At 41.4% G+C, this 24577-nt stretch overlaps 1 protein-coding gene across 12 annotated transcripts in view; it reads right to left on the bottom strand.

Annotated features, from left to right (window-relative positions):
• The window catches only part of ABI1 (abl interactor 1), a 78221-nt gene extending 55755 nt beyond the window's left edge, over window positions 1-22466 (bottom strand). For 10 of the 12 annotated variants that reach the window (XM_048294493.1, XM_048294507.1, XM_048294535.1 and 7 more), the window contains exon 1: window positions 22153-22380. In XM_048294493.1, coding sequence (XP_048150450.1) covers window positions 22153-22269 — 117 coding nt within the window. In that variant the 5' untranslated portion in view covers window positions 22270-22380. Of the gene's footprint in view, window positions 1-22152 lie in introns of all 12 variants that reach the window. The other 2 variants (XM_048294560.1, XM_048294571.1) reach the window with 2 other exon arrangements.
• Window positions 22467-24577: the final 2111 nt, after the last annotated feature.

The following is a 24577-nucleotide window of genomic DNA, read 5'->3' as shown; positions in this document are numbered from 1 at the left end:
TCTCTTACGAGGTCATGCAGCCCAGGCTAATCAAGACAGAAAAATATTTTCTCACAGTGGGGTGTCCCCTATTCCACATGCCATCTACAAAGCCAACCCTCCAGCTATGCTGGCTTTTCCTCTTACAAACCACGAGAAGGGAGAGTAGAGCATCAGGACAGCATGCACAGAGGCCTCCTGTATGCAGAAGTACTTGTGAAATTACCCCTCCTCACACAAAAGGTTAATAGACTATCCTTGACAGCTGAGAAAGTTCATCATTGACTGAGAAGACACACGTATTTTGAGGTATCAGAAAGGAACATATGCTTCCCCCTGAAGGGTAAAAATATAGGGAAAGGATAACTTGAAATCACACTTTATTAAGGTAAAGTCCTCAATCTGTCCTGAGGCATGGTTCCCAAGTCAGAGGGCAGGTTACTGTCCAAGATCAGGAACTGTTTACATTACTTGAGTTGCATGGCCCAAGTAAGTCCCTCCTCTCTGGCAGGATGGGAGATACCAACACCACCTCTACCAAGAAAACACACAGACAGAACCCATTTTGAAGTACTCCCTGTATCACACCTTAGGAGCTGGCAGTGGAGGCCATGTACTTCATCTGTTACCCAACTTGCAAACTGCAGCTATCCAGAATTTCCTTTTCTTCCATTTGCAATAGAGATGCACTGCATAAGGAAGAGTTTGCAATACACAATGACTCAGTGCTACTATAGTTTCTTCCCAATTTTATGTATCTGTGGAATAAACAGTAGATCTCAGCAACCAAAAGAAAAGGTTCATAGTAATAGCCCCTTCCAACTAGACTTCTATTTTTATTGTTGATTTCTTTGAATAACACTACACACATTGTATGCAAGAGTTACAATGTTAAGCACAAAGCAAGGAAACAAAGACATTCCATTAGCATTCAACTGAGCCCTATGTTTTCCACTTTCCATACACTCATTCATTTTTAAATCCTGTCTCTTGTTTTTAAGAGGAAAACCAGAAGGCAAGCTGTTCATATACATTATAAAAGTTTCATCATGACCTAAATACTGCAACATATAATGCTATGCTACATTTTGATTATATATTTTTTAAACATGGGTGAATTGCTCCAGTCCAGGAATTTTGTTCATATTCATGACTAACATTCCGAGTCATGTTTGACACTTATTAGTGACACTTGACACTTGGTTAATGCCATCCTTCAAATGGAATTCATATACAGATGCTTCTAAAATGTGAAGCAGCAAGAATGATTCAGTGTAATCTGTTGCCAAAAGGCAGAACAGCTATTGCATGTACTAAGGATACACTATGTAAACCCCCATTTTTTAGTATTTCCAAATGCAAGCAAAGCTACCTTTCATCTAAAAAAAGTATTGACACATGTAGCTGTAAGAAAAAATTAGTAAAAGTCACTTTGCTTCTTTAGAAAACAGAACCTGCGAAACAACTACTAGAGGTTCAAGAAACCCATTTCCGAAAGCACTCTGGCTTTCCAAAGAGGCATTTTAAACTTCAAACCACCACTAGCAGTGTCTTCAAAAACACTGTCCTACTGATCTACAGCCTAAAGAAAACAACTGATAATTTATACACAAACTTCTGCCACTGCGGGAAATGGTAAAAATGCAGGTAGCAGCTTCAGTGGTGTCTGAAATAAAAGGTTTACTGAACCAGACATAACCAAGAAAGCAGCAATCAAGATTAGTGTAACTTCATATAAACTCAGGTGTAGATCTGTAGCCTTTACTCAAGCAGTTTTCATATTGCAAAGTTTCAATTAAATACTGTTAGGCTAAACACTAAGAGGTGACAAAGTCACAGCACTCCATTACTGAGTGCTGTCAAATGAGAAAACTTCAGTGTATAACAAGTTTCTTTTCATCTATAATGATTCATTGATTAAATGCCTTGTTCTCATTTGCCTAAGCACCAAATGTTTTAGTTATTTGCTCGAATTACTAGTTCGGCAGCAGGATTAAATGAACATAGTTGAGATGTGGAATGCATTTCATGTCCTGTAAGAACTAGATTAGGAACATTTTCAAGCCTTGCAGATAATTCAGGCAATTTCAGTTTGCAGATAACAGTTTAGATTAGAACTAACTTGACATACAGTCTTTTGCAGTATTTTATTGAGAACTGCTGGCATCCACAAGATACAAGCTAAAAGCTTCACAGACAGCAAAGGCGGGAGGGTAGAGGGAGAAGCCAAGAACTGTGTGACAGAAACAGGAGGGAGCCGGGAGTTCCAATGTTCTTCAACTGTTACTTTCACATCTCTTTTTAAGCAAAAACTGAAAGCAGCATAGAAGATAATGCACATGTTTACATTCAACGTAATACATAATCACTAGTTAACTACTCAATTTTAAGACAACACATTACAAAGACTGCCACCTGCCTTCTTTCCTAACGGTTCAGAATTACTTTGCCATCTTGTGTTAAAAGCTTCAAAGAAACTGGTTTTTTTCCAGTTGTCCTTGATAGAAACTAAATTTGATGTCCTTCAGTAGCAAAGTGGATATTCTTTACAGAACATTGCAGCTTTTGAAGTTTCCCTCCTGTAAGCTCCCACCTTTAGTTTCCCACTGTAAGTCCCAGTTCACCTTTAACAGTCTTGTTACTATGACAAAATTGCTGTTTGAAATTGCTTTCACATAACTAGATTTAACACTAAAAAATTAAAAAAGAAAACCTCTTATATAATTTAATGGGGTACATAAAGAGACAGTTTAAACTACATGGCAGTCTACACTGCATACCATGTATTTTTGTCTAATGCAACTTGTATTATAAAGCTTCCTTGGAAAGTTTACATAAATACTATAGTAAAGCCAAAACTGGTTCTGCACCCAAGCAACTGACACAATAAAAAGAAAGTAGAAGTTTAATTACTGAGTCTTCAGTTCAGTGACATGTCAAGGTCAAATGATGAGGAACCTGTCCATCACTCTACAGCTGATCTTTACAAGTCACATTTTTTTCCCCTCTCCAAACTGCCACCCACACAGGCACATCCCCGCAACATTGTGTGTGCATTGTTCAAGCCATCTGCCCTCCCATCTCTCTCTCTCAGCTAATTCCCACCATCTTCCAGTTCATACAGCACACAACTGCATGTACAGGCTCCCTCCACAAATCTCATCAGCTCACACTGCAAATCATCTTCAGAAGTCAAACTTCTACTGCAAACACACCAGTCCACACCCTCAGTACCTGTTGTCCAACCTTTCTTCTCCCTCTCTCAACTTCAGTTCCATTCACTGTGCTTAAAACTCCCTGTAAGATAAATTCCCCACCAGAACAACTGGTTCCATTTGAGAAAGGTCAGAGAGTAGCTCATCAGATCACACCAAAGCTGGCTGGCCTAGCAAAAACAAATCAAAATGCATCCTCAGTATGTGGCATGGGTTGCTCCACATTTTTCATCTTCAGCTGTTGGAATATGTGCAAATTCAAGTTCAGAAAAACTCATCCAGGATATACTAATAGAGAACTGCCCTAAAGCAGCCCAATAATCAGCAAGTTAAACAGAGCTCTTAAGTATTCAGAGCCCAATACCTGTTCAGATGCTTGGAGTTCTGTTGCTGGGCTTAATCACTCTCCACAATCAAGCTATAGAACAGCTTTACACTCAGTTCTATTTGCCTTTGCTGTCACTGCTCATGCAGCTTTAACAAATACAACGATGCAGTACATTTGTGTTTGCTTCACAAGTAAACACAAGATAATTGTTCAGTTTTACATTTCAGTCTTTTTGAAAAAGAATTCCACCTATCATTAATTGATTAAAGAGAAAATTAGGATTACTACAATCAGTTGCCACAGGAATTCAATCTCTATCGTCCATCAGCATTCACATAATGCAACCACGCAAAAGTTATCAACACATCCATTAGTTCTCTTTTGTCCATCTCATCATGTGTCAATCTTTGATATTTACAGAATGCATGCTTTCTGATAACACAAACACTACAGTTGAGGTTTCCAAGTCCTGTTTCCGTCACTAAGGTCTTGCCATTTTAGCTCAGAGATCCATATCAAACCACCCAGTAAAATTTTTATCTTATGTTAACTACAACCCACAGCATCTCATTTTTCAAGTCAATAGGAAATATTTTTATAGAATGGTGAAGATGTACATTCTGGAAGTGGCTTGGAGACTTCTAGACATCAGTACTTTAACCTGCCTGAGAACTAGCTGGGGACATTCCAAAGCAGAAGGAATGGATTTCTGAAAAGTGGTTTCTCCACTCAGAAAACAGGAGCAAACCTCCCTAAAGCAGGAGCTTGTAACATTATGTGGAACTTCAGATATATGAGTCTGAAGTTGCTGCTTCACTGATCTGATAAGGTTTTTAACAATGCAAAGCTGGTCTTGAGGGTTTATTTGTTACTTCTGACTGCTAATTGCAAAAGGCTTGGACATCTCCAAACTACTCACAATACATGTTCTTAGACCAAGTATTCCACATCCAAGCTGCAGTAATGTGTTTTTAAAAGGTTTAAATATGCCATATACACTAGATTAGACTTTTGGCTCCGGAGGTAAAAACAGTTTATGTTGAATATCATGTCCTGAGATCACTGTAAATAACTGAGGAGTTACACACTGAAATAAGTGGGTACCCCACAGATACAGGTTCTCCCTCACCCATTTTCCAGAGCTTGTCAGACTGCTTTTTGAACACACTGCACCATGGTAGACTTTCTGGCTGTTACTGATGGTTATTACATCAGAGTATCAGTTATAAATGGAAGAAGAGAGTCACACTGGCAAGTCACAGCAGCAAGTGCCACAAGTTTCTATATTCTGAAGAATTTTCAGGAGCCAACTACCTACTTGGAAGCCATCCAAGTAGATCTACACAGACAGTGGTTATTAGTAGCAGGTACCCAGAAGGGAGCATTCAGGGTTTCTATCATCACAGAGATAGCATTAAGGGATACATAACGTTCCAAAGTGGCATGGGAAACTAAGGTTTCAAAATTTACAAAAAGGGATTGCTTACATTACGTATGCTATACAGGTAAAAACAGAGCATTGATCAGGTGTGTCAGTTGTCTCCTGCAACAGGTCTACTGTGCTTGTGCCACACAGCAATCCCATTGAAGAAATTCTCTCTGCAATGCATTAGGCTAGGCAACGCGTTTACTTCAAGGGGATGATGTGCTGAGTGCATCCCAATATCCACAGACCTACATTGGCTTGGAATTTACCTGCCTACAAATTACAGAGTTCCACACTGATCAGCACCTCCATTCCCCCACTGGAAAGTGAAGTAAGCCATCAGGAGAGTTAGCTCAGAAGTTCAAACTGAACCTTTTTCCAGCATACTAGGACGAAAGGCACCCTCCCATAGCAGCACAGACAAGGCTGTAGAGGGTCACCAGTACACTTCATCTGTGGTCTTTCTTCAACATATGCAGATCACTATCCGTACTCTTGTTACTGGAACCACTTGCTCCACCGTTCATATCAATATTATCATCAGTAAAAACAACTATGGGAAATTTAAAAGCAAGAATTTATGTGGGGACAAAGAACAGGAAGGCATTTAGTCCAAGTACAGCCTGATAAAATGAGAGGATCAGCCCAGCCTCCATATGAAGGGGAACTAAAGCCAAAAAGCCACACACATTCCAGATCACTGACAAATTTCAACTAAAATTCGGCATGACAAAGATCAGTACTAATGTACGTGCAATATAGAAATGTTCAAGGGTTTTACTGAAGTGATTTTTGCCATAACTTGTCATTTTGTGATACTTTTCTACCATTTCTGAATTTGTGAGTGTGCAAGTAAAAGCTCAAGGTTTTAATTACCCCATAGCTTGCAAGCTATTAATAGCAACATATTGCAGTCACTGAACATGTCCACCTCCTGTCCAAGGCCTCTCCAGGGAGCTGGCAGTCAATCCTTCACTGACAGTGAAAACAAGAAATAGAACAGACTATTCAACACACCTCTCTCTACACATAGTGGGAAGTAGTGTCAAATAGAAATATCAAAGCTCTCGATTACTTAAATAACTAATTGTTCCAGGAACGTGGAGGAATTTGAAAGCCAAGTATGGTATGGAAGGATGCCTAACCATTCAGAACAGTTCTAAACCCCAAGACCCCTCTCACTATGGAAACCCCAGAACTGAAATCAGCATGATTAAAATTCTTTTAAGTTCATTCAGAAAACAATAATTCTTCCCATCTACTAAGGCAGAAATCCTCAATAAACACGGCAAAGCTAGCATCTACAATTCAACTCAAGGGACTTTCCTTCCAGCATCTAAAACAAAAAAACCCACTGGTATGAAATAATACCATGTCTGTTGAGTTTCTCCAGATAAGATGCAGTAACTCAGCTATACAAAACGCAGAGAAACTGGTAGAACTTGGAATCTCTTCTCCCCAGGTAAAGACCTTGCACAATAAAGCTGGCATTAACTCAAGGCACCAGCAAGATGAGATGATCACCCACCACCATCACTAGACTGCAGTCCACAAACAAGATTTCAGTCTGTTTCTTTTTAGAAACACTATCTTGACAAAAATCATTGACTAGTAAGCTTCTTTATCTCAAGGGTCAAGACACATACCAAATTACTGTTTAACAAACACATACAGCAGTGTAACCAGCACTGCCTGTAATTCGCAAACTCTGTTTCAGACAGGCCCTTCCCCCAAATCCTGTACATGCTAGACAATCAGCTAGAAGCAAATCCTTCATTTCCATCAATAATATTCCCTTGACCAGTCCTGAATAGCCTTGATAGCAAATTAGCATTTCTATGGGCTGAGACCAATTTAGTCAATCTCACTGTGTCCCTGCTGATTTTCTTTTACTTGAAAGTTGCTTTTCATTCTGTTGACTAACAGAAAATAGAAGAGTCTCAAATTTTTAATCATCATCTTTTTTTTGCAGAAGGTAGAGGAAGAAAAGCTTCTTTATTAAGGGGAGAAGTTACTTCCAATGGAAAATTTCAGGGACAGATACATATCATATATACACACACATACATACACACTTAATAAATAACTTAAAAAACAAAACAAAACAAAACAAAAAAAAAAAAACAAAAAACCTGAGGAATTCCATTTTAATCCAGGCTGCAAACATTATAGCAAGAAACAAATCTCCAATAGGAATGTGATTTACAAAGCAATGCAGACTCTGACAGATGGAGCCTGGGAAGGTACATGCCAGCTGCTCTGTAAGTAGCATTTTCTGCCCAATGCAACAAACAAGGTACATGTTAGCTATGGACTAAACCCTTATTAAAAACCTATACATATATACTATATATATATTTTTATATATAATAAATAAAAATACTGTTGAAAAAGTAATTTTCAGTTCTTCTGCCAACTCAAATCAAAGAGATGTCTTAGTAAATATGTTGGCACAATACATTGTTGCTGTCAGTTGTCACAGTCTGTCTATACAAGCATAATGGCATGCCACACTGAACTCAAGTGACAGAAGCAGACATGCCCATGTGTCATTTTCACACAACCCTTGTACACTCAGTTAGTAAGGCTTCAAGACTGCACACGCAGCAAGGGTAAGAAATTTGGTCCAAGTCTTATACTGTGTGTTTTACATGATTTAGACAACATAAGCTTCAGTACAGAAACCGCATATTCTGTTCCTGTAAAGCACAGCCCAATAGTAGCATATACAGTTGCTTCAAAACTACACCTTGAACTTTCTTGCAGTGTCTGTGATTTGCCATATGACATCAAACACAATTTTCTTCAGAGCTGACATAAAACAGGCTCTGACATCAGAGATATCAGCCAGAGCTGCAGAGTGGTGGATTCACCATGCCTAGAGGAACTTAAATGATGTGTAGATGTGGCACCTAGGACATGGTTTACTGGTGGACTTGATGGCCTTAAAGGTCTTCTCCAATCTAAATAATTTTATGATTCTGTTATTCTAAGGCCACCCTTGGACTGTCAGACAGAAAAAGAAATCCTTGGCACTTCCATAGCAGTCTTCTTCCTTCAACACTAAGAAAACTACCCAAGGCTTTGGAGCATATGATTATTTTGGCACACTAGACAGCAGATAACAGGGAATTAGAGAACTTACAGCGCACAGACAAACAAATAGAATGGCTCTCAAACATTGATCTTTTGTTCTTGTAATAGAGCTTGAAATTAAAATGGCTTTCTGTTTACTTTCCTAAGTGATGGCACCCACCCACAAATTTTAGCTCATCTAGCAAGACATGCTCCTTGGTAAGTCAGAGACTTATTTTTCACTCTTTTTTTCTAGTGAGAATAAGAAGGAGACACTTCAGCATTTATTAGTTACATTAATATCCTCTTTGTAATGTAACGGCAGCAACACAGAACCAACACATAACCAAACTCAAGTTTCTCTAAATAGAGAGAAAAATCAGAACTGGATAGACTTTCATGTTATGCAAGCCTTCAAATCAAGACAGCTCAGAATAATCTGCTTTGGGGAAAAGCTTTTCAGTTCACACCTTGTGAAAAAGCTTCATTGTCCACAACAAGGTTTCCTCCTATGGATTTTGTTCACCTCTTCAGTTTACTCTCAAGGACTGGTGACTGCTGACATGAAGTCTTTTATTTCCGTTTTGACAAATTAAACTGAAGGTCTAAACCCAGAATACAACAAATCTATATATAAACACAAGGAACATGCTAAAATTTTATGATCTTCATAGGTAAGCTTCAAATACTACCTTTTTCTTTCCAGATTCTCACTCTCTAATCCTCCCTACCTTCTAAGCAGGCCTAGAATCATACCAGATAGCATTGAGCAAGCAAGGTTAAAACAACAGGATTTAGCATAAAGGATCAAATTACAGTCTCATCTCAGCATGTCCTGGTATGACAGATTATTATCAAAGACATTCCAGTATTCAAAGGATGGCTACAAAAAAGATGGAATCTCCCTTTTTACAAGTTACTCCTGGGGAGATTCTGGTTAGACACAGTAGGAAAATTTTTCACAATGAGAGCAAGCAGTCAGTCATTGGAATAATTTCGTCAGGGAATTGGTGGAATCCCCAACACTGGACACCTTTAACATTCAACTGGACAGGGTGCTGGGGCATCTTGTGTAGATGATGCTTTCTTTTGCCCAAGAAAAGTTGGACCAGATGATTCTTAAGGCCCCCTTCCAACCTGGTATTCTATTGCTCTGAACCCCTACAACAGGGCAACCTCAACTTCTGTGTGCAAAACAAACACTCAATGTCAGCATCTGCTAAAGGATTGGTCCAAAACCAAGCAAGCTCAAAGCTACACTCTGCACTGCAACAGGTTTCTCTCCATGGAGATGTCAGAGATGTTGCACGACAACAAAGCAGTCAGGGAAGTGGGAAAATAGAGCACAGAAAGTCATTAGCAGGCCTGTCCAGCTCCAGGGAGAATCTCAAGGCAACAAAATGTAGAGCCAAGAGCTACACTGGCCTTTGGACAATCAGCAAATTTCTGGATTGCACGTGTTCCTAATTCAGGAAGAGTTCTCATGGTTAAGAAAGTCACTTTAGACACACAGCTGCTGCCCAGATTTTACAGTTCAGGCAGTTCCCAAACATCACAGTATTTTTAAAACAAAGAAAACAATGGCCATTATAGGATCAAATTCTCTTCTCATGCTTTGAATCACTACATTGCTGACTATTTAGTGTCTTGAAGATGAATACACTCAGTCCAGCAGAAAATCATCCCATACCTCACTGTACTTAGCAGTGCACTTAGGCCAGAAGCTAGTGGATCCCAACAATTTTGTAGCAGATTGTTTCCCAGCACAAGGCATACTCTCAATACAGCACACAGGCTATACAGTGATCTCATGGTAATAAAGTAATGGACTGCAATACAAGGAATGATTGTTTTTATAAGAACTTGCATGTAAGTGGAGAAAATCAACCTAGTTTCTGTCTGATCATATAAACAGCTGCTAATATTGCTCAGACTTTTATGCACTCCTGGACCGGACTGTACAATTTTTATCCGATAGTGGCTGTAAGCACACTACATCCAGCTTCTGTTAGAATAATTATTTTTATTATGTTAAAGTTTTATCCTATGGTTAGCAACAACATTCCAAAATCTTCCATGCAGAAGCTCATTTACATATTGGGTTTTTTCAGTTGCAGCAAGTAGAAGTTTATCCTCTAAAAACCACACACAACAGAGCAAAACATGGCTCAGGAGAATGGAGAGTCAATAATATTGTTTCTTTCCCCAACAAAAAGTGAACAGAAGAACAGATTACCATATTTTTCAGTTCTAGTTATCTCCACATCCAGCAATAGGTAAAACCTAACTTACAGAAATCAACAGAAGAAAGCAAGTAAATTCTTTAATTGGAAATATAGCATCAAGCTCAGGAGTGAGAGGATTGCTTTGTTTGGGTTTTCTAAACAAAGTCCTTGGTGAGACAATTGCTGTGGTGCTACAGCAGCAGTTCAAGTAACTTTCCCTAGAAATACAGCTGCAACGTCTCTTGCAGGCACAATTACAGCACAGCACAGTTTTCTAATCAGTGTTGAAGTTGCACTGGTGTTTTTAAGATGAACCTTCACATGATTTTCAAGACTGCTTCCCCTTCATGTACAATGTAGGGGGCAGATTTAGGCATATGCAGGGCGTGCAAAGAGTCATACAGATTACAGCAGAGCTGCACTTCCATACAATCAGATGCATAAGAACAGTCATATCCCCTGTCTCCCTCCTCCAGCAGTAAAACAAAACCTGAACTATTCTATTGCAGCACTTGTCATAGGGCCATCAGGACACCTTGCTATCTCATCTGTAATCAGCTTGAGTGGCCTTATTACAGCCACAGAGGAGCTGTATTCAGAGAAACAGTCCCCTCACAACAGGAACACATCACCACAGTTGTGTATCCACCCACACCCACACTGCCACTACCTCTGCGTCTGTACACCCAGGAGTGTGGGCTAAAATACAGGGCAGGCCACAGGAGGACACGTATAACAGTGGAGCAGCATGTGGGACAGTGGATCTGTCATTTCCAACTGCTTCAAAGCTTGGGATGGCCTCCCTACACTGCAAGAGGCAGAAGTAGTACTCCAAGAAAATTTTATGCCCATTAAGTCTGCTGGTAAGGCTTACTATCAGAGATAAGAGCTTCACTATGATGTGAGCATCTGCAAGCAAGCCCAGGACTGGAACAACTACATTTCATAAGCTCTGTTCAAAACTAATTTAAAACAGCAAGAAGTGGCTGTGTCAGTAGAGAAGAGGGGGGAAAAAAAAAAAAAAGCAGCAGCTATACTCTAAAAACATGCTCTTGGTTTTACCAAAGAATACACAGTATTTACATGTAAATGAAATCCTGCATGAATAGGGGGACAGAAAAGAAAAGCTTTTTATACAAAACCTGCCTAAACACTGAAGATATGTCCAAAGCAAAACTGGAGACTGGTCTTTTTACCACCTCCCCTCCTCACCAGCTCTTGGGTTAGGGAACTGCTTTTCAGCTTTCTGCCTTGTTGCTCTCCAAAGGAAACTGGAAAGCAAAAAACCAAACAGATCGACAGCAAACATGTTTTCTGTTCAACAATTACAAAAATTAATTTTTCTGTTCACAAAAGGAGAATTTTCTTATCGTCATGGATGGCCACATTTTTGCACCCATTATACTTAAATGATGATGCATTTTTCTTAACTTTCATAGTGGTTGTTTGCATTTAGTCATTTTCTGAGGAGGCAAGAAGCTTAAATGAGTGCCTTTGCTCATTATTTATGTTCTCTATTTGCATAACTCCTGCACAACTGCTCCATTAAACACCTCTTCCCCTCCAAGGCCAATTTTAAAAAGCCTCCTGCTTTATGAGACTGACAAGTATGACTCACAGTATTCCCCACATCCATTCCCCCAGGCCTCGTGGGATGTTATGCAGCCAGTAAGTACCTGTTCCAGTTCATACTCCCCCACTCCCACTGCTGCTGCAGTAACCCCTTACAGCAACCTGGGAAAACAGTAAAGCTACTTCTCTGCTGTAGGCAGGAGACAAACAGTAACAGTACTTGCTTTTCATATTGTCCTCAGCACCACAGTTAGCCAGAGAGAGTGGCTGAACACAATGAAGGAAGGTTACACTCTTCCCCATTCTTCCTGTGTTCTTACCCACATCAGGAACTTGGGAGTTTCTCAAGACCCTCAAATTGCTTTTCAGTCATCCTTCAAACCATTCCCAATTTCTGTCAGCAAGGCAGAAAGTTGTTCAACATAGTAGATAAAGTATAATCTCTTAGAGTTCCTTGCATGCCCAAGGAACACATTTAAATACTCCACACATATGAAATTCAGGACCAAAACCAGCAACTTCTCTCTCCAGCAGAGAAGCAGAAATCAATAGGTACCATATCCCTGCATACTTGGCTTCTATCCCCAGTAAACAAGCTTCTCTCATAATTACAGAAATACCTCCCTCAGCCTCTGAATAGTCAATATTCATTCACTGCAGAGTACTGAGAAGAACTGATTTTACAGTTCTTGTTCATAGACAGTAGGTTTTCAAAGAGGGAATACGTGCTAGAAAGCTTTCCATTGGCTGTTATCATTCTTCACTGGTTAAAGGACAGACTGATAAAGAGGAATGAAATACACATTCAGAAATGACAGCCACTACTGAAGAGATACAAGATTTCTTACAAAGTAAGCTGCATTGTATGAGCCCAAGCTTCAAACACATCTGTGGCAACAACAATTTCTCCAAGTTAAATATACCTTAGAAATTAGATTCAAAATCTGTTGCAATTTAAGATAAATTCCAGGACTACTGCGGCAACCAGATCATTTCAGTGCTGGGAGAACATATGGTGTGTTGCAGCAGGAAACACCCACGGTATTTGAAGAGAGCCCTTGTAGAGAGAAGCACTTCCAAACCAGACGCATATTTTATCTAATGCAGCTAAAGCCAGGAGTCTGCATCATAGAAACAACAACTCCTCCCAGGGATTTAGAAATCCTGCAAGTTAGACAGCAAATAAAAAGCTGAACAATCCCCAGCCAGGTCTCAAAGATCTTGCCAACGTAAGTGCATTGACCCACCATATCTCTACTTGTTAGTCTGACACCCTCTGGACCTTCACTGAAGCATCATCCAAGCCACCTGCCATTAAGCTTCTCAGTGAAAACCCTGGAGGCTACAATCATACTTTATAAAAACCTTTAAGGATCAGGTCCAGCTCTGCTTTGTGGACACATGCATGTTAAGAGAACACCATTCCTGACACATTCACTTTCCTTCACTGTTAAGAGAACCAAAGCCCTCCAAGCAAAATAGTTTCATTAAGCCCATTTTACTCCTTAGTCTCAAAAGAGTAACAAAAGGACCAGCTTCCTGAAGAAGACAGGTTTCTTATAAAGAAAAGGCCTGACTGCATACAAATATGAGAGGCCTCCTAAGAATTTTACTAACAGGGAGAATCACATCAGTCCCATTTTACATTGTCTTCCCAGCTGCATTCCATTTCCTCTGTAGCCTGCTCATCATGGCTTCCCCAGGTACTTACAGACTACTGCATAGACAAGGCTTTAGTGTCAACTCTGTGCCAATAAAGATAATCTAAAAAAGAAATGTGCATAAATGTCTTCAGTAGCTGCAGGTTTCAAATTACAAAACCCATGCTAGTAGAAACGGTTTGTCGGAAAGGCATCGTGAAAAATAGCTGCATAATGTAAGTTGCAAGGCAGTAAAGGGTATGTATCTGGTAAAAGATTATCTGTGGGGGGAAAAAAAAAAGCCAACAGAAAAACCCCACACTTGCCTGATAAAATATAGCTTAGAAAAAGTATTATGTGAAACACTGGCGTGAAAGTAGCCAGCAGAGTCTACACTTCAATTCCTTTCCAAGAATTGTTATGCTTCAAGTAGTAAACAAACTTTTTTTTTTCTTGGAACTATTTGTAAGTACACTACATTCAACTCTAAGGATGTGAAACCAACATTTGTTTTAGTAAGACTCCTCTATGCGAGTTCTGAGAGGTTTTCCTGCTTTCTTAACAAAAGCAGGAACAGTACCACATTTTATTCCTATTTGTCTTTGAGGATACAATAAAGTTAGGACAGTGATGCAGAGTCTCTTCCCCATGAGTTCTTTAACTGGACATCACTACAGTATCAGAGCTTCCTTGTACATGGAGTAGCATGCTTGCACTTTAACTTCTGCTGTATAAAGAGTATACAGAATTGATTGTTTTGGGCTCAGAAAGGGAGGGATGACATTATCACAAATATAATCTGCTATCTTAACATAAACACAAGAAAGACGCAATCTCATTGCAGAAGAGAAAACTTTTGTTGTTCTTTCAGAATGTTCCACAATGTCAGAAGAAACAGTATGGCACACATCTGTGGAGGTTATGAAGAGACCTTATCACAGGGGAGGCTCAAACCAAGGGAAGTTTTGATTTTCAGATACTTTTTCAGTTTGCGAAACCCCAGCACTTAGTAAACATATTTGATCTGGAACCTTTGACAAGACTATTATTAAAAATAAAGTCCCCTTGTAGTAGTCAAAGTAGTCAATCTTTTTCAGAGTTAAACTAATCTGCTTCTTTAGCTTAGCCAGCAGGTTACCTACCAATTCCAACTCACGTTAATACAAACTGCTGAATTTTACAAGTGGTACCAGAAAATGCTATACTCATGTTTCATTCCAAGTTGAAAGTCTCATGCAGGATTCCCCATCCCTCCTTTTCTTCCACAGTAACAGCATCATAGTAACAAATATATGCTCTGCAAAGCATGCATGGCTCCTGTTAACAGCATTAAGGGCTTGCATAAGTAATGAGCAACACTATTTGCACAGTCTCAAGCAAAGGTGGCATCTACACTCTTATTAATTAACCTAAGGAAAATAATGCATTCCCTCTAAAATCAGAAGGAAGAGTTTAGAGTTCTGCTTTCATCTGCTGCACAGAAAATTGATTCCTCAAAGAGCCCACCTGTTAGAAATGCTGTATTTTCTATTTCAATACCTGGCACTCAGCTGATGAAACACTTGACTGGGCCCCTCCAGCACAGTCAGGACATGCTGACAGGCTGGAGGTGCAGGAGGAAAGGCACCTGAAGTACCATCTTGCTCAGAGCTGTGTTCAGGAGCACACCGCGACCTATTCTCCATAGCACCCTGGTCTTGGCTCTCAAGGGCTCTGTGCAAGTTTTGAGCTGCAAAGGCCTGTTTCTGCAACCCACAGGAGACATCAAGTCTCTGCAGCAGCTGCCTCACCAGCAAGGTCAGGAAAAGGGAGGAACCACACCAAGGCACATTATCTACTATTTCAAATTCAGCAGTTACTTCCCTTTACTTAGGGATGGAGGGAAGGGAGGATCCCTCTGACCAAGCCCACCCGCTTCTGTCACCAGCACTCAGATTTGGGAAGGGGTGGAAGGAATAGCATCAAAGGAAGACCACTCTAGGAAACACAGATGCTAAAAAGAGCAAGAATGCTCAGGTGATTATGAACAAGCCTGGACACTGAGTAATCGGTGTCCCACAAGTGATTTCCTACCATGCAACAATAAAAACCACGCTATGCTCCTTTAGACTCCAAGTCACTAAATAAGGACTGAATACAGGCAGAGAGAGCAAGATACCCCCTTATCCCTCAAGACTGTCTTGCTATGCCAGGACTGACACTTTGACCACACAGTTGCCACTGCACTGTTCTGTAGCTGAGCAAGATTTCGGTCACCAGAAATGTCAAACACAGACTGCTTTCACTAACGAGAAATAGAGCGGCATCTTCTCGTGCCTCTGCCAAGACCCACCAACACGCAGACAAACAGTACTGTGAGCATTATGCAACTCCAGAAGTTCACAAAGCAAAAAATTAGAATCTCAAGCTCCTTATGAGAGGCAATACACAAAATTCTTAAAAAGTGACTGCTGCTAATGAGTTCAATGATGGTTTCAGGTGCATATTTTCCCAAAAGAGTCATTACATTGCCTCTGTGCATACTGTCTCTGCATTTCTGTGGACACCCACTTTTTACAGTGTTGCAGTATAACAGAGGCAGTCTGGAAAGGGGTGGGGTGGCAGGGGGAATCCTTGTGAACAGCACTGGAAGTCCACACAATCAGGTTCTGTTCCCAAATCTGACAATATGTCCCTATATGACCTTCCCTGAGCCAGTTATAAATTCCATGCCTTCACTTATGCTTTTCTAAAATGAATACAGTTCAAAATGCTAAACAAAGATACCGGGAAGTTGCATCAGTTCTTTTGTTTCAGAGTTCAGGGGGTTTTTTTCTGTTAAACTTAGATTAGATACTAACAGGAACTTTGCCCTCAGAGGTACACTTCCTACTTGTACTCAGCCTGCTCCTATTACTCTTACCTTCATTACAACTGCCTTCATTCTCCACTTTATGAGACCTTCCCATCTATTTTCTCTTCACTGTAAGAGCTACTTACTGTAACAACCTCCCAAAGAACCAGAGGGAAGTATTAGATTGTTGCCCCGCTTATTCACTCTTCTTTCTTCCTTCCAACAACTCCACAGGACTGTGCACAGCAAGAGCAGCACAGGGAGCAAGAATCACACTTGGCATACACTGACCACAGACAACCTGCAAGCTTCTTCCTTCCAACAATGCACAAACAGAAGGGAGTGGAGAGTGCTTCCCTTGGGGAAGAAACAAAACACACCTGTAAAAGCTTATCCCAATCCCCTTTACTCTGCCTGATTAAGGTAGCACAGTGCTGACACAATGATCTGCTGAAATACCAATGAAATGCAGTGGGAATAGCAGCCAACATCTTGCTGGCTTCTTAAACCAAATATACCAAAATTAATGGACACATTTCAAATTTGGAAAAGCTCATCTCTTATCTACCTCCTCTAGACATACAAACCAGACATACAACACTCTAGGATCAGTTTTCTTTAAACTCAGGGTAATCACTTGCTTGATTTAGTGAAGCTGGGCTACAGTCTTCTTGCTGCCTATGAGCTAAAGCTTTATTTTCCAAAATACAAAGACACTTGCATGGGCATAGAAGACCTATACAAGGCACAGAAGAGCTACAAGCCTAACCCACCAACCTGTACCTATATTATTATTAAAAAAAAAAAACCAAACCAAAACTGCACACAGAACAGTCAGTACCTTTTATACTACTTAAACTACCTTAAAAATATTATTTAAAAGTATGATGCAACACCTTTTTTTAAAGAATATTATTTAAACCTACAAAGCATAATAGATGATACATTGGTATTTTACCTCATTGCTCTCTAATTCTGAACTATATTTGCTGTTACAGAAAGTGAACTTAATTTGTGGGGTTTTTCTCGTTAAATGTTCCAAATATAGCAATTAAACATGGGGAAGAAAAAAATTACTGTATTTACTCTCAATACAACCTAATTAACCTATGAATATAAAAGCATGCAAGTTCTCACAGCACATAAAGATTTTGTATTGGTGACAATTTAAGAAGTTTATCCTTTTAGAGCAGCTCATTCCCTGAATTAGGCATTCTGAGTGAACTTCTTTGTACTGAACTAAGTTAAGCCACTTTCCATGTGTGAGGCAATGAAATCAAATGTCTAACCAGTTACCAACGTTTAAAGAAAAGCCACCAAAAAAGGTTCATTTGTGTTGGAAAGGAAATATCTACTGTATAGGAAGTGTAGAACATCCAACTTATCAAATAAAAAGAATTCCTCTGCATATCTTGGAAGATAACACAAATATTTATGAAACTTATTGCATGCAACACTTCTGCTCAATGCTGCACATTTACTTTTCTACCAGCTGGAAAGATACTTTCATTTTTTTGCAATAGCAGTTAAAAGCATGGACAGATTTCAGTTTGTCTGTTTTACCCAGAATAGCTTGTTAATTCACCGTTCAGTTTCCACATACCAGTCAGAAGCTACAGAAGGAAGTAACATGACAGAAAAACACACATTTAGGCAACACAGCACTTACTTCCTTAAAAGGTCTCTCAATTTATTTTTCTAAAGCTGCTAAATCTACCCACTTGAGACCATCAAGATGAGAACTTACACAAGGAGTGCAAGCTATTTGTTTAGAGATTCGCACAATCATATTAAAATTATATTTGGGCTTAAAAACAAAAATTACAAAGGGATCTTCACAAGTGGTCTAGAAGCTTGAGACTGACAAAAACTATGTATCTGCATGTGCATAAACAAGGCTATAAGGAACACTTGATTTAGACAGTAGAAGAGTTAAAAGCAGCATTTTACAGCACAGAGAGGCCTCTCTGGGATATACCAGTCAACTGAAGTTGTTCAAAAGGAAGTAATCAGTGCAGTAACACTGCAGCAGCTGATTTCCTGTGTCATTCTAATGCTTCATAAGCTAGTTATTGTAGGTCCCTTAAAACATGAAAATAACACAGCCAGAAAAATTACTAGAGAATCTCTATGGAAGTTAGTATTTTTCAGCTGAAGAATCATAACTAGAACTGTAAATGCTTTAACTCTTTGTTATTTCCGTATTAAGTAATACTGATTAAGTTCTTACTGTCTAGGATACTGATGAAACTCCTCACTAGCATCTTCAGCTTTATGCTACAGATTGTCAGTTAACCTTTGTGTTACAAGCATGCCAAAAGGGACTAGTCCCAGAATATACCTGCAGGCAAAAGGAATTGGGGAAGACGTAAACTATGGGAACTTACATTTTGAAAATATATTTTAAAAATTAATACATCTATATATAAGAAAATTTACTTCAGAAGGCAAAAATATGCCTTAAAGATCTAAGGTTCAAAACCTGCTCATAAGACTGTTCAGAGTTTAAGCCTCTGATCTAAAACAGGAGTCTAATTTTCTACCTGCTTGTTACTGAAGCTTCCAACCAGAAACAGCACAGATTTTAAATCTTGTGGAGATTAAATACACTAATGTACTTATAACGCCCTTTTCCTTCTATTCAAAGCCAAAATCACCACCAAAACATCACTATGTATGTACTTCAGTTACTACTTCTACACTTGGTTTTCTTTCCTTTTTCCTGTCTCTCTTTCTCTCCCATCCCCCCAAGACTGCCACCATATTGTACTTTCCTTTTGCCACTGCAGGTCCTCCTTAGAAGCTCATTTGCTCTGCTTCTCCTGAACTCTTTTCCCCTCCTCACAAATAAACTTTCTAGATAACCAGAATACACATGATCTGGAGGGCAAACTGTGTTACCAGCCGGCATTCTGATATAGTTACAATGTGCCTTAGCAAGAAACTGTTTCCTGCTTTTCTAAGAACAGCAATTTTTAACTTGAGTTTAGTGACTGCCGTCATCTTTCCTAAATGCTTCAGTAAAAGGATACTTACTATCCATACAGCTACACTCACCGTCAGGGAGCCAAGCTCCAGCCAGGCGAGCTTTTTTCCCCCCATGTCACTTTTCTTTTTGAGGAATCCCTAAAGACATCGAAGACAAGTTTTCCTCAAAAAATCAGCATGACTGAAATTTCACCGGAATTATTCTCATCTTAAGTACAAGAGACAAAACAAAATTCCCATATTTTCAAATACAAAATACATATATAGCTTGAATACAGCAATATTAGGGGTGGGAAATTACTGTCCTCCTTAAGTCAGCAAAGAACATAAACCATAACACTGAGAACATGATTTTGTCTGCTATTACAATCACTATAAATTGTTAGTGCCAGCACTCAGAATAGTCTGACAAACCTATTCCACCTCAATGGCACAACTCAGAGTGGGAAACACAGTAATTTTTACCACTATGGAGCACTTAAGCTTTTTCCACTGAAAAAAAAGAAATCCCTCCAAATTCAAAGCGGCTGAACTAAGCCAGCTACATGCTACCAGATAAGTTACAATACATAGCTACTTGTGAAGTATTTCAACATTCACTTCATGGCCAGGTTTCCTGTTCTGGTCTGCCTTTTTTATAAAATTCTCAATTACATTAAACACATAGATTTTTGTATTGTATGTTTGTTAAGCCTCTTCCTTTCCTTGTCTCCCTTCCCACCCCACAATACTCATACCCCCAAATCTCATAACCCAGTGCCCTGTGTGATATTGCCTAATCCGGCAGTGGCCCCACCACAGGCACTGGCAGTATAATCTGTTCAGTAGTCCAACTGGACAGCAGATGGCTTTGCATCCAGCGCTGATTAAAAAAAACCACCTCCATCAAACATTTTAAAAAATACAGTTGTATCAATACATTTACCATTTTTACTGAGCAAATGTACAATACATGCAAAATACAAGTGAGGTATATACATTTTCCAAAACTATTGTGCAAGACTGCATTAGGAATTTTGGAATTTCAGCTTCCTTTCAAAAGAGGTAAACACAGCTGTACACAGATAAAACAGACCCCACCAATCCCACATCCAGCTGACCTTGATACTTGAGGTGAAAATGAGCTACCAAATTTAAAAAAAAAAAAAAAAAAAAGGAAAGGGAAAAGCCAGATGACCAGATGGGAATTTACTCAAGTGTTGCATTTATTTGGTTTGTTTGATTGAAGTAAGAAAAGACAAGTTTTATGACTCTGAAGAAAATGATGTTGTAACTGAAGATTCTCTGTACCTTTCTGACATAGAGAAAAGTCAGGAGCAGGAGACACGTCAAAACTTGTACTGCAATTACCATACTCATGTATTTGTCATATTTCCCATGAGTAAAACCAAATGAACCTCGCCTCTTAGAAGCGTTTATATCAGCAGCTTTCTTTGGGTGGAGCAAACAACTCGGAAGCATAAATAGACATTAACGCATACTACCTCACATACCACAAAAAAACCAAAACTTGAAAATATGGCTTGTTAGAGCAGTTTTAATTCAAATATCTCATGAAAAAAAAATCACTTCATATTATTCAAGATGTGTTTCCATATTTGCTGCTCCATTACTAAAAACAGTAAGATAGCTTACCAGCAATGATGGATACCAGACTTAAGTAACCTGTATCAGATACTCATCACAGGTGACCTAGTATTAGATTCAACAAGTTCACTCTAGTGAACAGCTATCTAGCAAGTAAAGTTCATTTACCTTTCCCCTTCAAATTTTTTACAGGAAAAAAAAATGCTGAATTTCAGCATCTCTGGATGGTTCTGCATCCAGACCACTATGACTAAATACACAGACTTAGAGAGTCATGTGATGTAAATCCTAAAAAAATAATAATAGTAAATTGTGCTTAAAGTAGCTTCACAAAAATAGATTTAAAGCAAGGCCAAGAAGCACTGGCAATCTATGGGAGAGAAAAAAAATCCACACCGACCGGTGGAGAGACGTTACAACCAATGGAGTCTCTTCCAGCATGAGAGACCCGGTCTGCAATCACTGTTGTAGGGTGTTAGAGCCGGGCAAGCTGCGAGAGGCACAGATTGCCATTTTGAAACACCGCCTCACGCTCACGGCGGAGCCAGCCCACGGGCAGCCTCCTGCCCCCGCACGCCGCTCACGGCGGCGCTGCGGACCCGCAGCACCGCGGCTCCATGGGTCCCGCACGCCGAGGAGGACCCGGCGCGGATCCCCTGCGACCGAGCTCCGTGATGTCACCCGTGTGCGGGGCCCCTTCCGCTCCCCGCGCAGCTGCGGCGGCGGCCCCGGCGGAGAGCGGTGCGGGCCGCCCGGCACCCGCGCCCCACGTGCGGCGCATCCGCCCTGGCCGCCGCCACCGACCGCCGCCCCGGGGCCCGGCCGCGGCCCCCGGAGGGAGCCCCGCCGCCGAGAACCCGTGGGGAAACCCGGGATACCGGGTCTGAGCCGGCCGCATGGAGAGGCTCGGGGGCCCTCACGCTTCGCTCACCCTCACCCCAGCCCTGGGAGGTCTCCGGGATGTGACTCATGATAAATAAATACAGAGGGGGGGGGGGGGGGGGGAGGAAGAAAAAAAAGGAAAAAAAAAAAAAAAAGACACACCCTCGCAGCCGGACTGACATAATAACCCCCTCCCTTCCCCTCTGGAGCGGGGGAAGGGAAGCCTGGCCGCTCAGCTGGGAAAGTTGAAAGAAAAGGCAAACCCGAGGGGGGCTGCGGGACGGGAGCCGTGGCGAGAGCAGCCAGGCGCCGCTGCCCCTCGGGCGGCTCCGGCCCCGCCGCCCGCACCGGAGAACCGAGCCCCGCCGCCGGCCCCCGGTGCGCCGCCCTGCCGCCCCTCACCTGGATGTAGTTGTTTTCGCAGTAGTCGGCGACTCGAGTGAGGTTCTGGTAGCTCTCGAGCAGAGCCCGCTTGCCAGAAGGGATTTCCTCCTCTAGCAACATCTGCAACTCTGCCATTTTCCACCCCTCCGCATCGCTTCCTCTTGCATTAAACAGACAGCGGCAGCGCCGGGCGCGCAACCCGCCTGGTATTGTGGGATTCCTCCTCGCCTCGCTTTCGTGAGCTCTCGCTTTCCCCACCCATCCTTCCCCCTCCGAGGGGAGGGGAAAAAAAAGAAAAAAAAAAAAAAAACCAAACCGAGAAAAAAAGAGGAAAAGCCCGCCCCCGCTGCGCGGAGGCAGCCGGGAGCTGTAGGCAGGTCCGGCCGCATGCGCGGGGCGGGCGCCGCTAATGGGCACCGCCCGGGGGCCGGAGGGACGGGGCGGAGCCGGTAGTGCACCGGCCTGGCTGGCTCCTGCGGCGGGACGGTGGCAGCCGGGCTGCCGGCCTGTCCTTTTGGGAGCCCAGAGACGAGGGGAGACAGTGGTGCCCATCTCCCGCCCCGCTCAGAAAAGCCCCAGCCCCACAGTGCTGCCCGGAGGCGGCGCCTCTGCGCAGGAAAGGCCAGAAGGGTCTGGGAGGGAAGCGCTGCTCTGGTTATCTGGCCGTCCGGCACGCTAGAAATCTGGAAGATCGCAGAATCAATTAGGTTGGAATAGACCTCTGAGATCATCGAGTCCAGCCTGTGACTGAACACTGCCGTGTTAACTAGACTATGGTCCTAAATGGCATGGCCAGTGTTTCCTTAAACACTTCCAGGCACAGTGACTCCACCACCTCCCTGGGCAGACCATTCCAAAGATGACAAAAGAGTAGTAAGACGTCAGAGAGATCATGCTTTGGGGCAACTAGACCCTTCCAGGGAGTTAGCCCTGAGGGGGAGAGAGAATTACTGAATCCAACCTGTGTAGATCTTTGTGAAGGCCTGCCCAGTATGACTACTAACAATTAGCGATTGCCTGGATTTAGGTTCATAAGAAGAGCTTAAATACTTGCCTGAGATAAACACAGTATTCCTGCCACTCATTAGCTTCAGTTGTTAATCATTGTTCAGGGCCTCCTCTGGCTGTTTGCAAAGGTATGGAAGACAAGGTTCTGGTGATTATTTAGTACAATATTTCTTGCATCTGTGTTTTTTGTAAGCAAAATCCTGATTCTTCAACCGTGCCAGAAGATAAGCCAATAATAGCAGGTGACTGCTCTGCTGGGATGTCCGTGCCTGCTTTCACAATGAGTAGCAGGCCCAGAAGAAGCCATATCCAAGGCCCACTGTTCATGCCATGTGCTGTATGTCTGCAGTTACGAACACAAACACAGTCCTTGCATTTTAGTAGTTGTCCCAGAGAAATCCACGCAGTGGTAAAAAGTCAGCATGTTTCAGAAAAAAAGTATTCTCAAGCACATTATAGTAAGAGCAGACTGCCTCATCTCTGCATAATCTTGTGGTATGTTACATGTTCTCTGTAGTCTGTCTCCTGTTTGCAGCGCTGAAACTGTTCTGGTCAGGATGCTTTGGTGCACCTGCTGCTGTCTCTAAATCAAGGTGGAGAGGGAAAAAAATAGATCTCCCTTCTCCTCTGAGGTCAGCAAAGTCCAGCATCTCAGCCCAGAGCTGCAGAAGCAAGGATAAAGGTAGGGAGCCTAGAAAGGACCAGTGGGCCTGCGAAAGTCTTTGCAGCTGGAGTTAAAAAAAATACCCCTGTCTGGGAACAGCCAGACAGGTAACAAGGAAAGTATTTGAGATCTCTTTGAAGAGAAGAAGGAGCTGGTACATTTGCAGCACTTGTTGTGGGATAGAAATGCATCCACATTGCTATCTTCTACTGGTTAATTTATTTGGCATCTTAGCAAAATTGTTTCCAAAGGGGTTTCAATAACTATCTTTAGGACAGCATGTAATTTCCAATAAAACACTTTATTTTTGATTGGTTTTAATGTAAAATAATTCAATTTGTTTTTATTGAGATATTGACAAGCTTTAAATGTGTTCCAGGGCAAGTGTGACCAGAACCCCCCTTGGGCACTGGCTTCTCCTTGTTTCCAGTACTGACTTCTCCTTGTTTCCAGCTATATATAATACAAAGACAAATTTGATTTCTCTATTCACTTTGGCTGCAAATTTCTTAACACCCATTGACTTGGATGAGTCTGTAATTGCCTACAGACCAGACTGGCTGCATGGAAGCTGTTAACATCCTCAAATGTAGCACAACTGTTGTTGGCTCTTCTTAAAATATTATGGCTGCCCCAGTAAAAGAAATGGCAGATGCATGGGGCCTTGCACATCAACTTTTTTCAGTATGAGAAAAACGAGTGCCGTGTGTTTTGCTAAATGTAGTGTGCTTCAGTTCAGTGGACAAGCTCGTCCTATAAGCCCACGGTGGG

This window comes from Corvus hawaiiensis, chromosome 1 (assembly GCF_020740725.1).
Source record: "Corvus hawaiiensis isolate bCorHaw1 chromosome 1, bCorHaw1.pri.cur, whole genome shotgun sequence".
Classification (NCBI taxonomy): Eukaryota; Metazoa; Chordata; class Aves; order Passeriformes; family Corvidae; genus Corvus; species Corvus hawaiiensis.
This window is presented reverse-complemented; position numbering and strand designations above follow the sequence as displayed.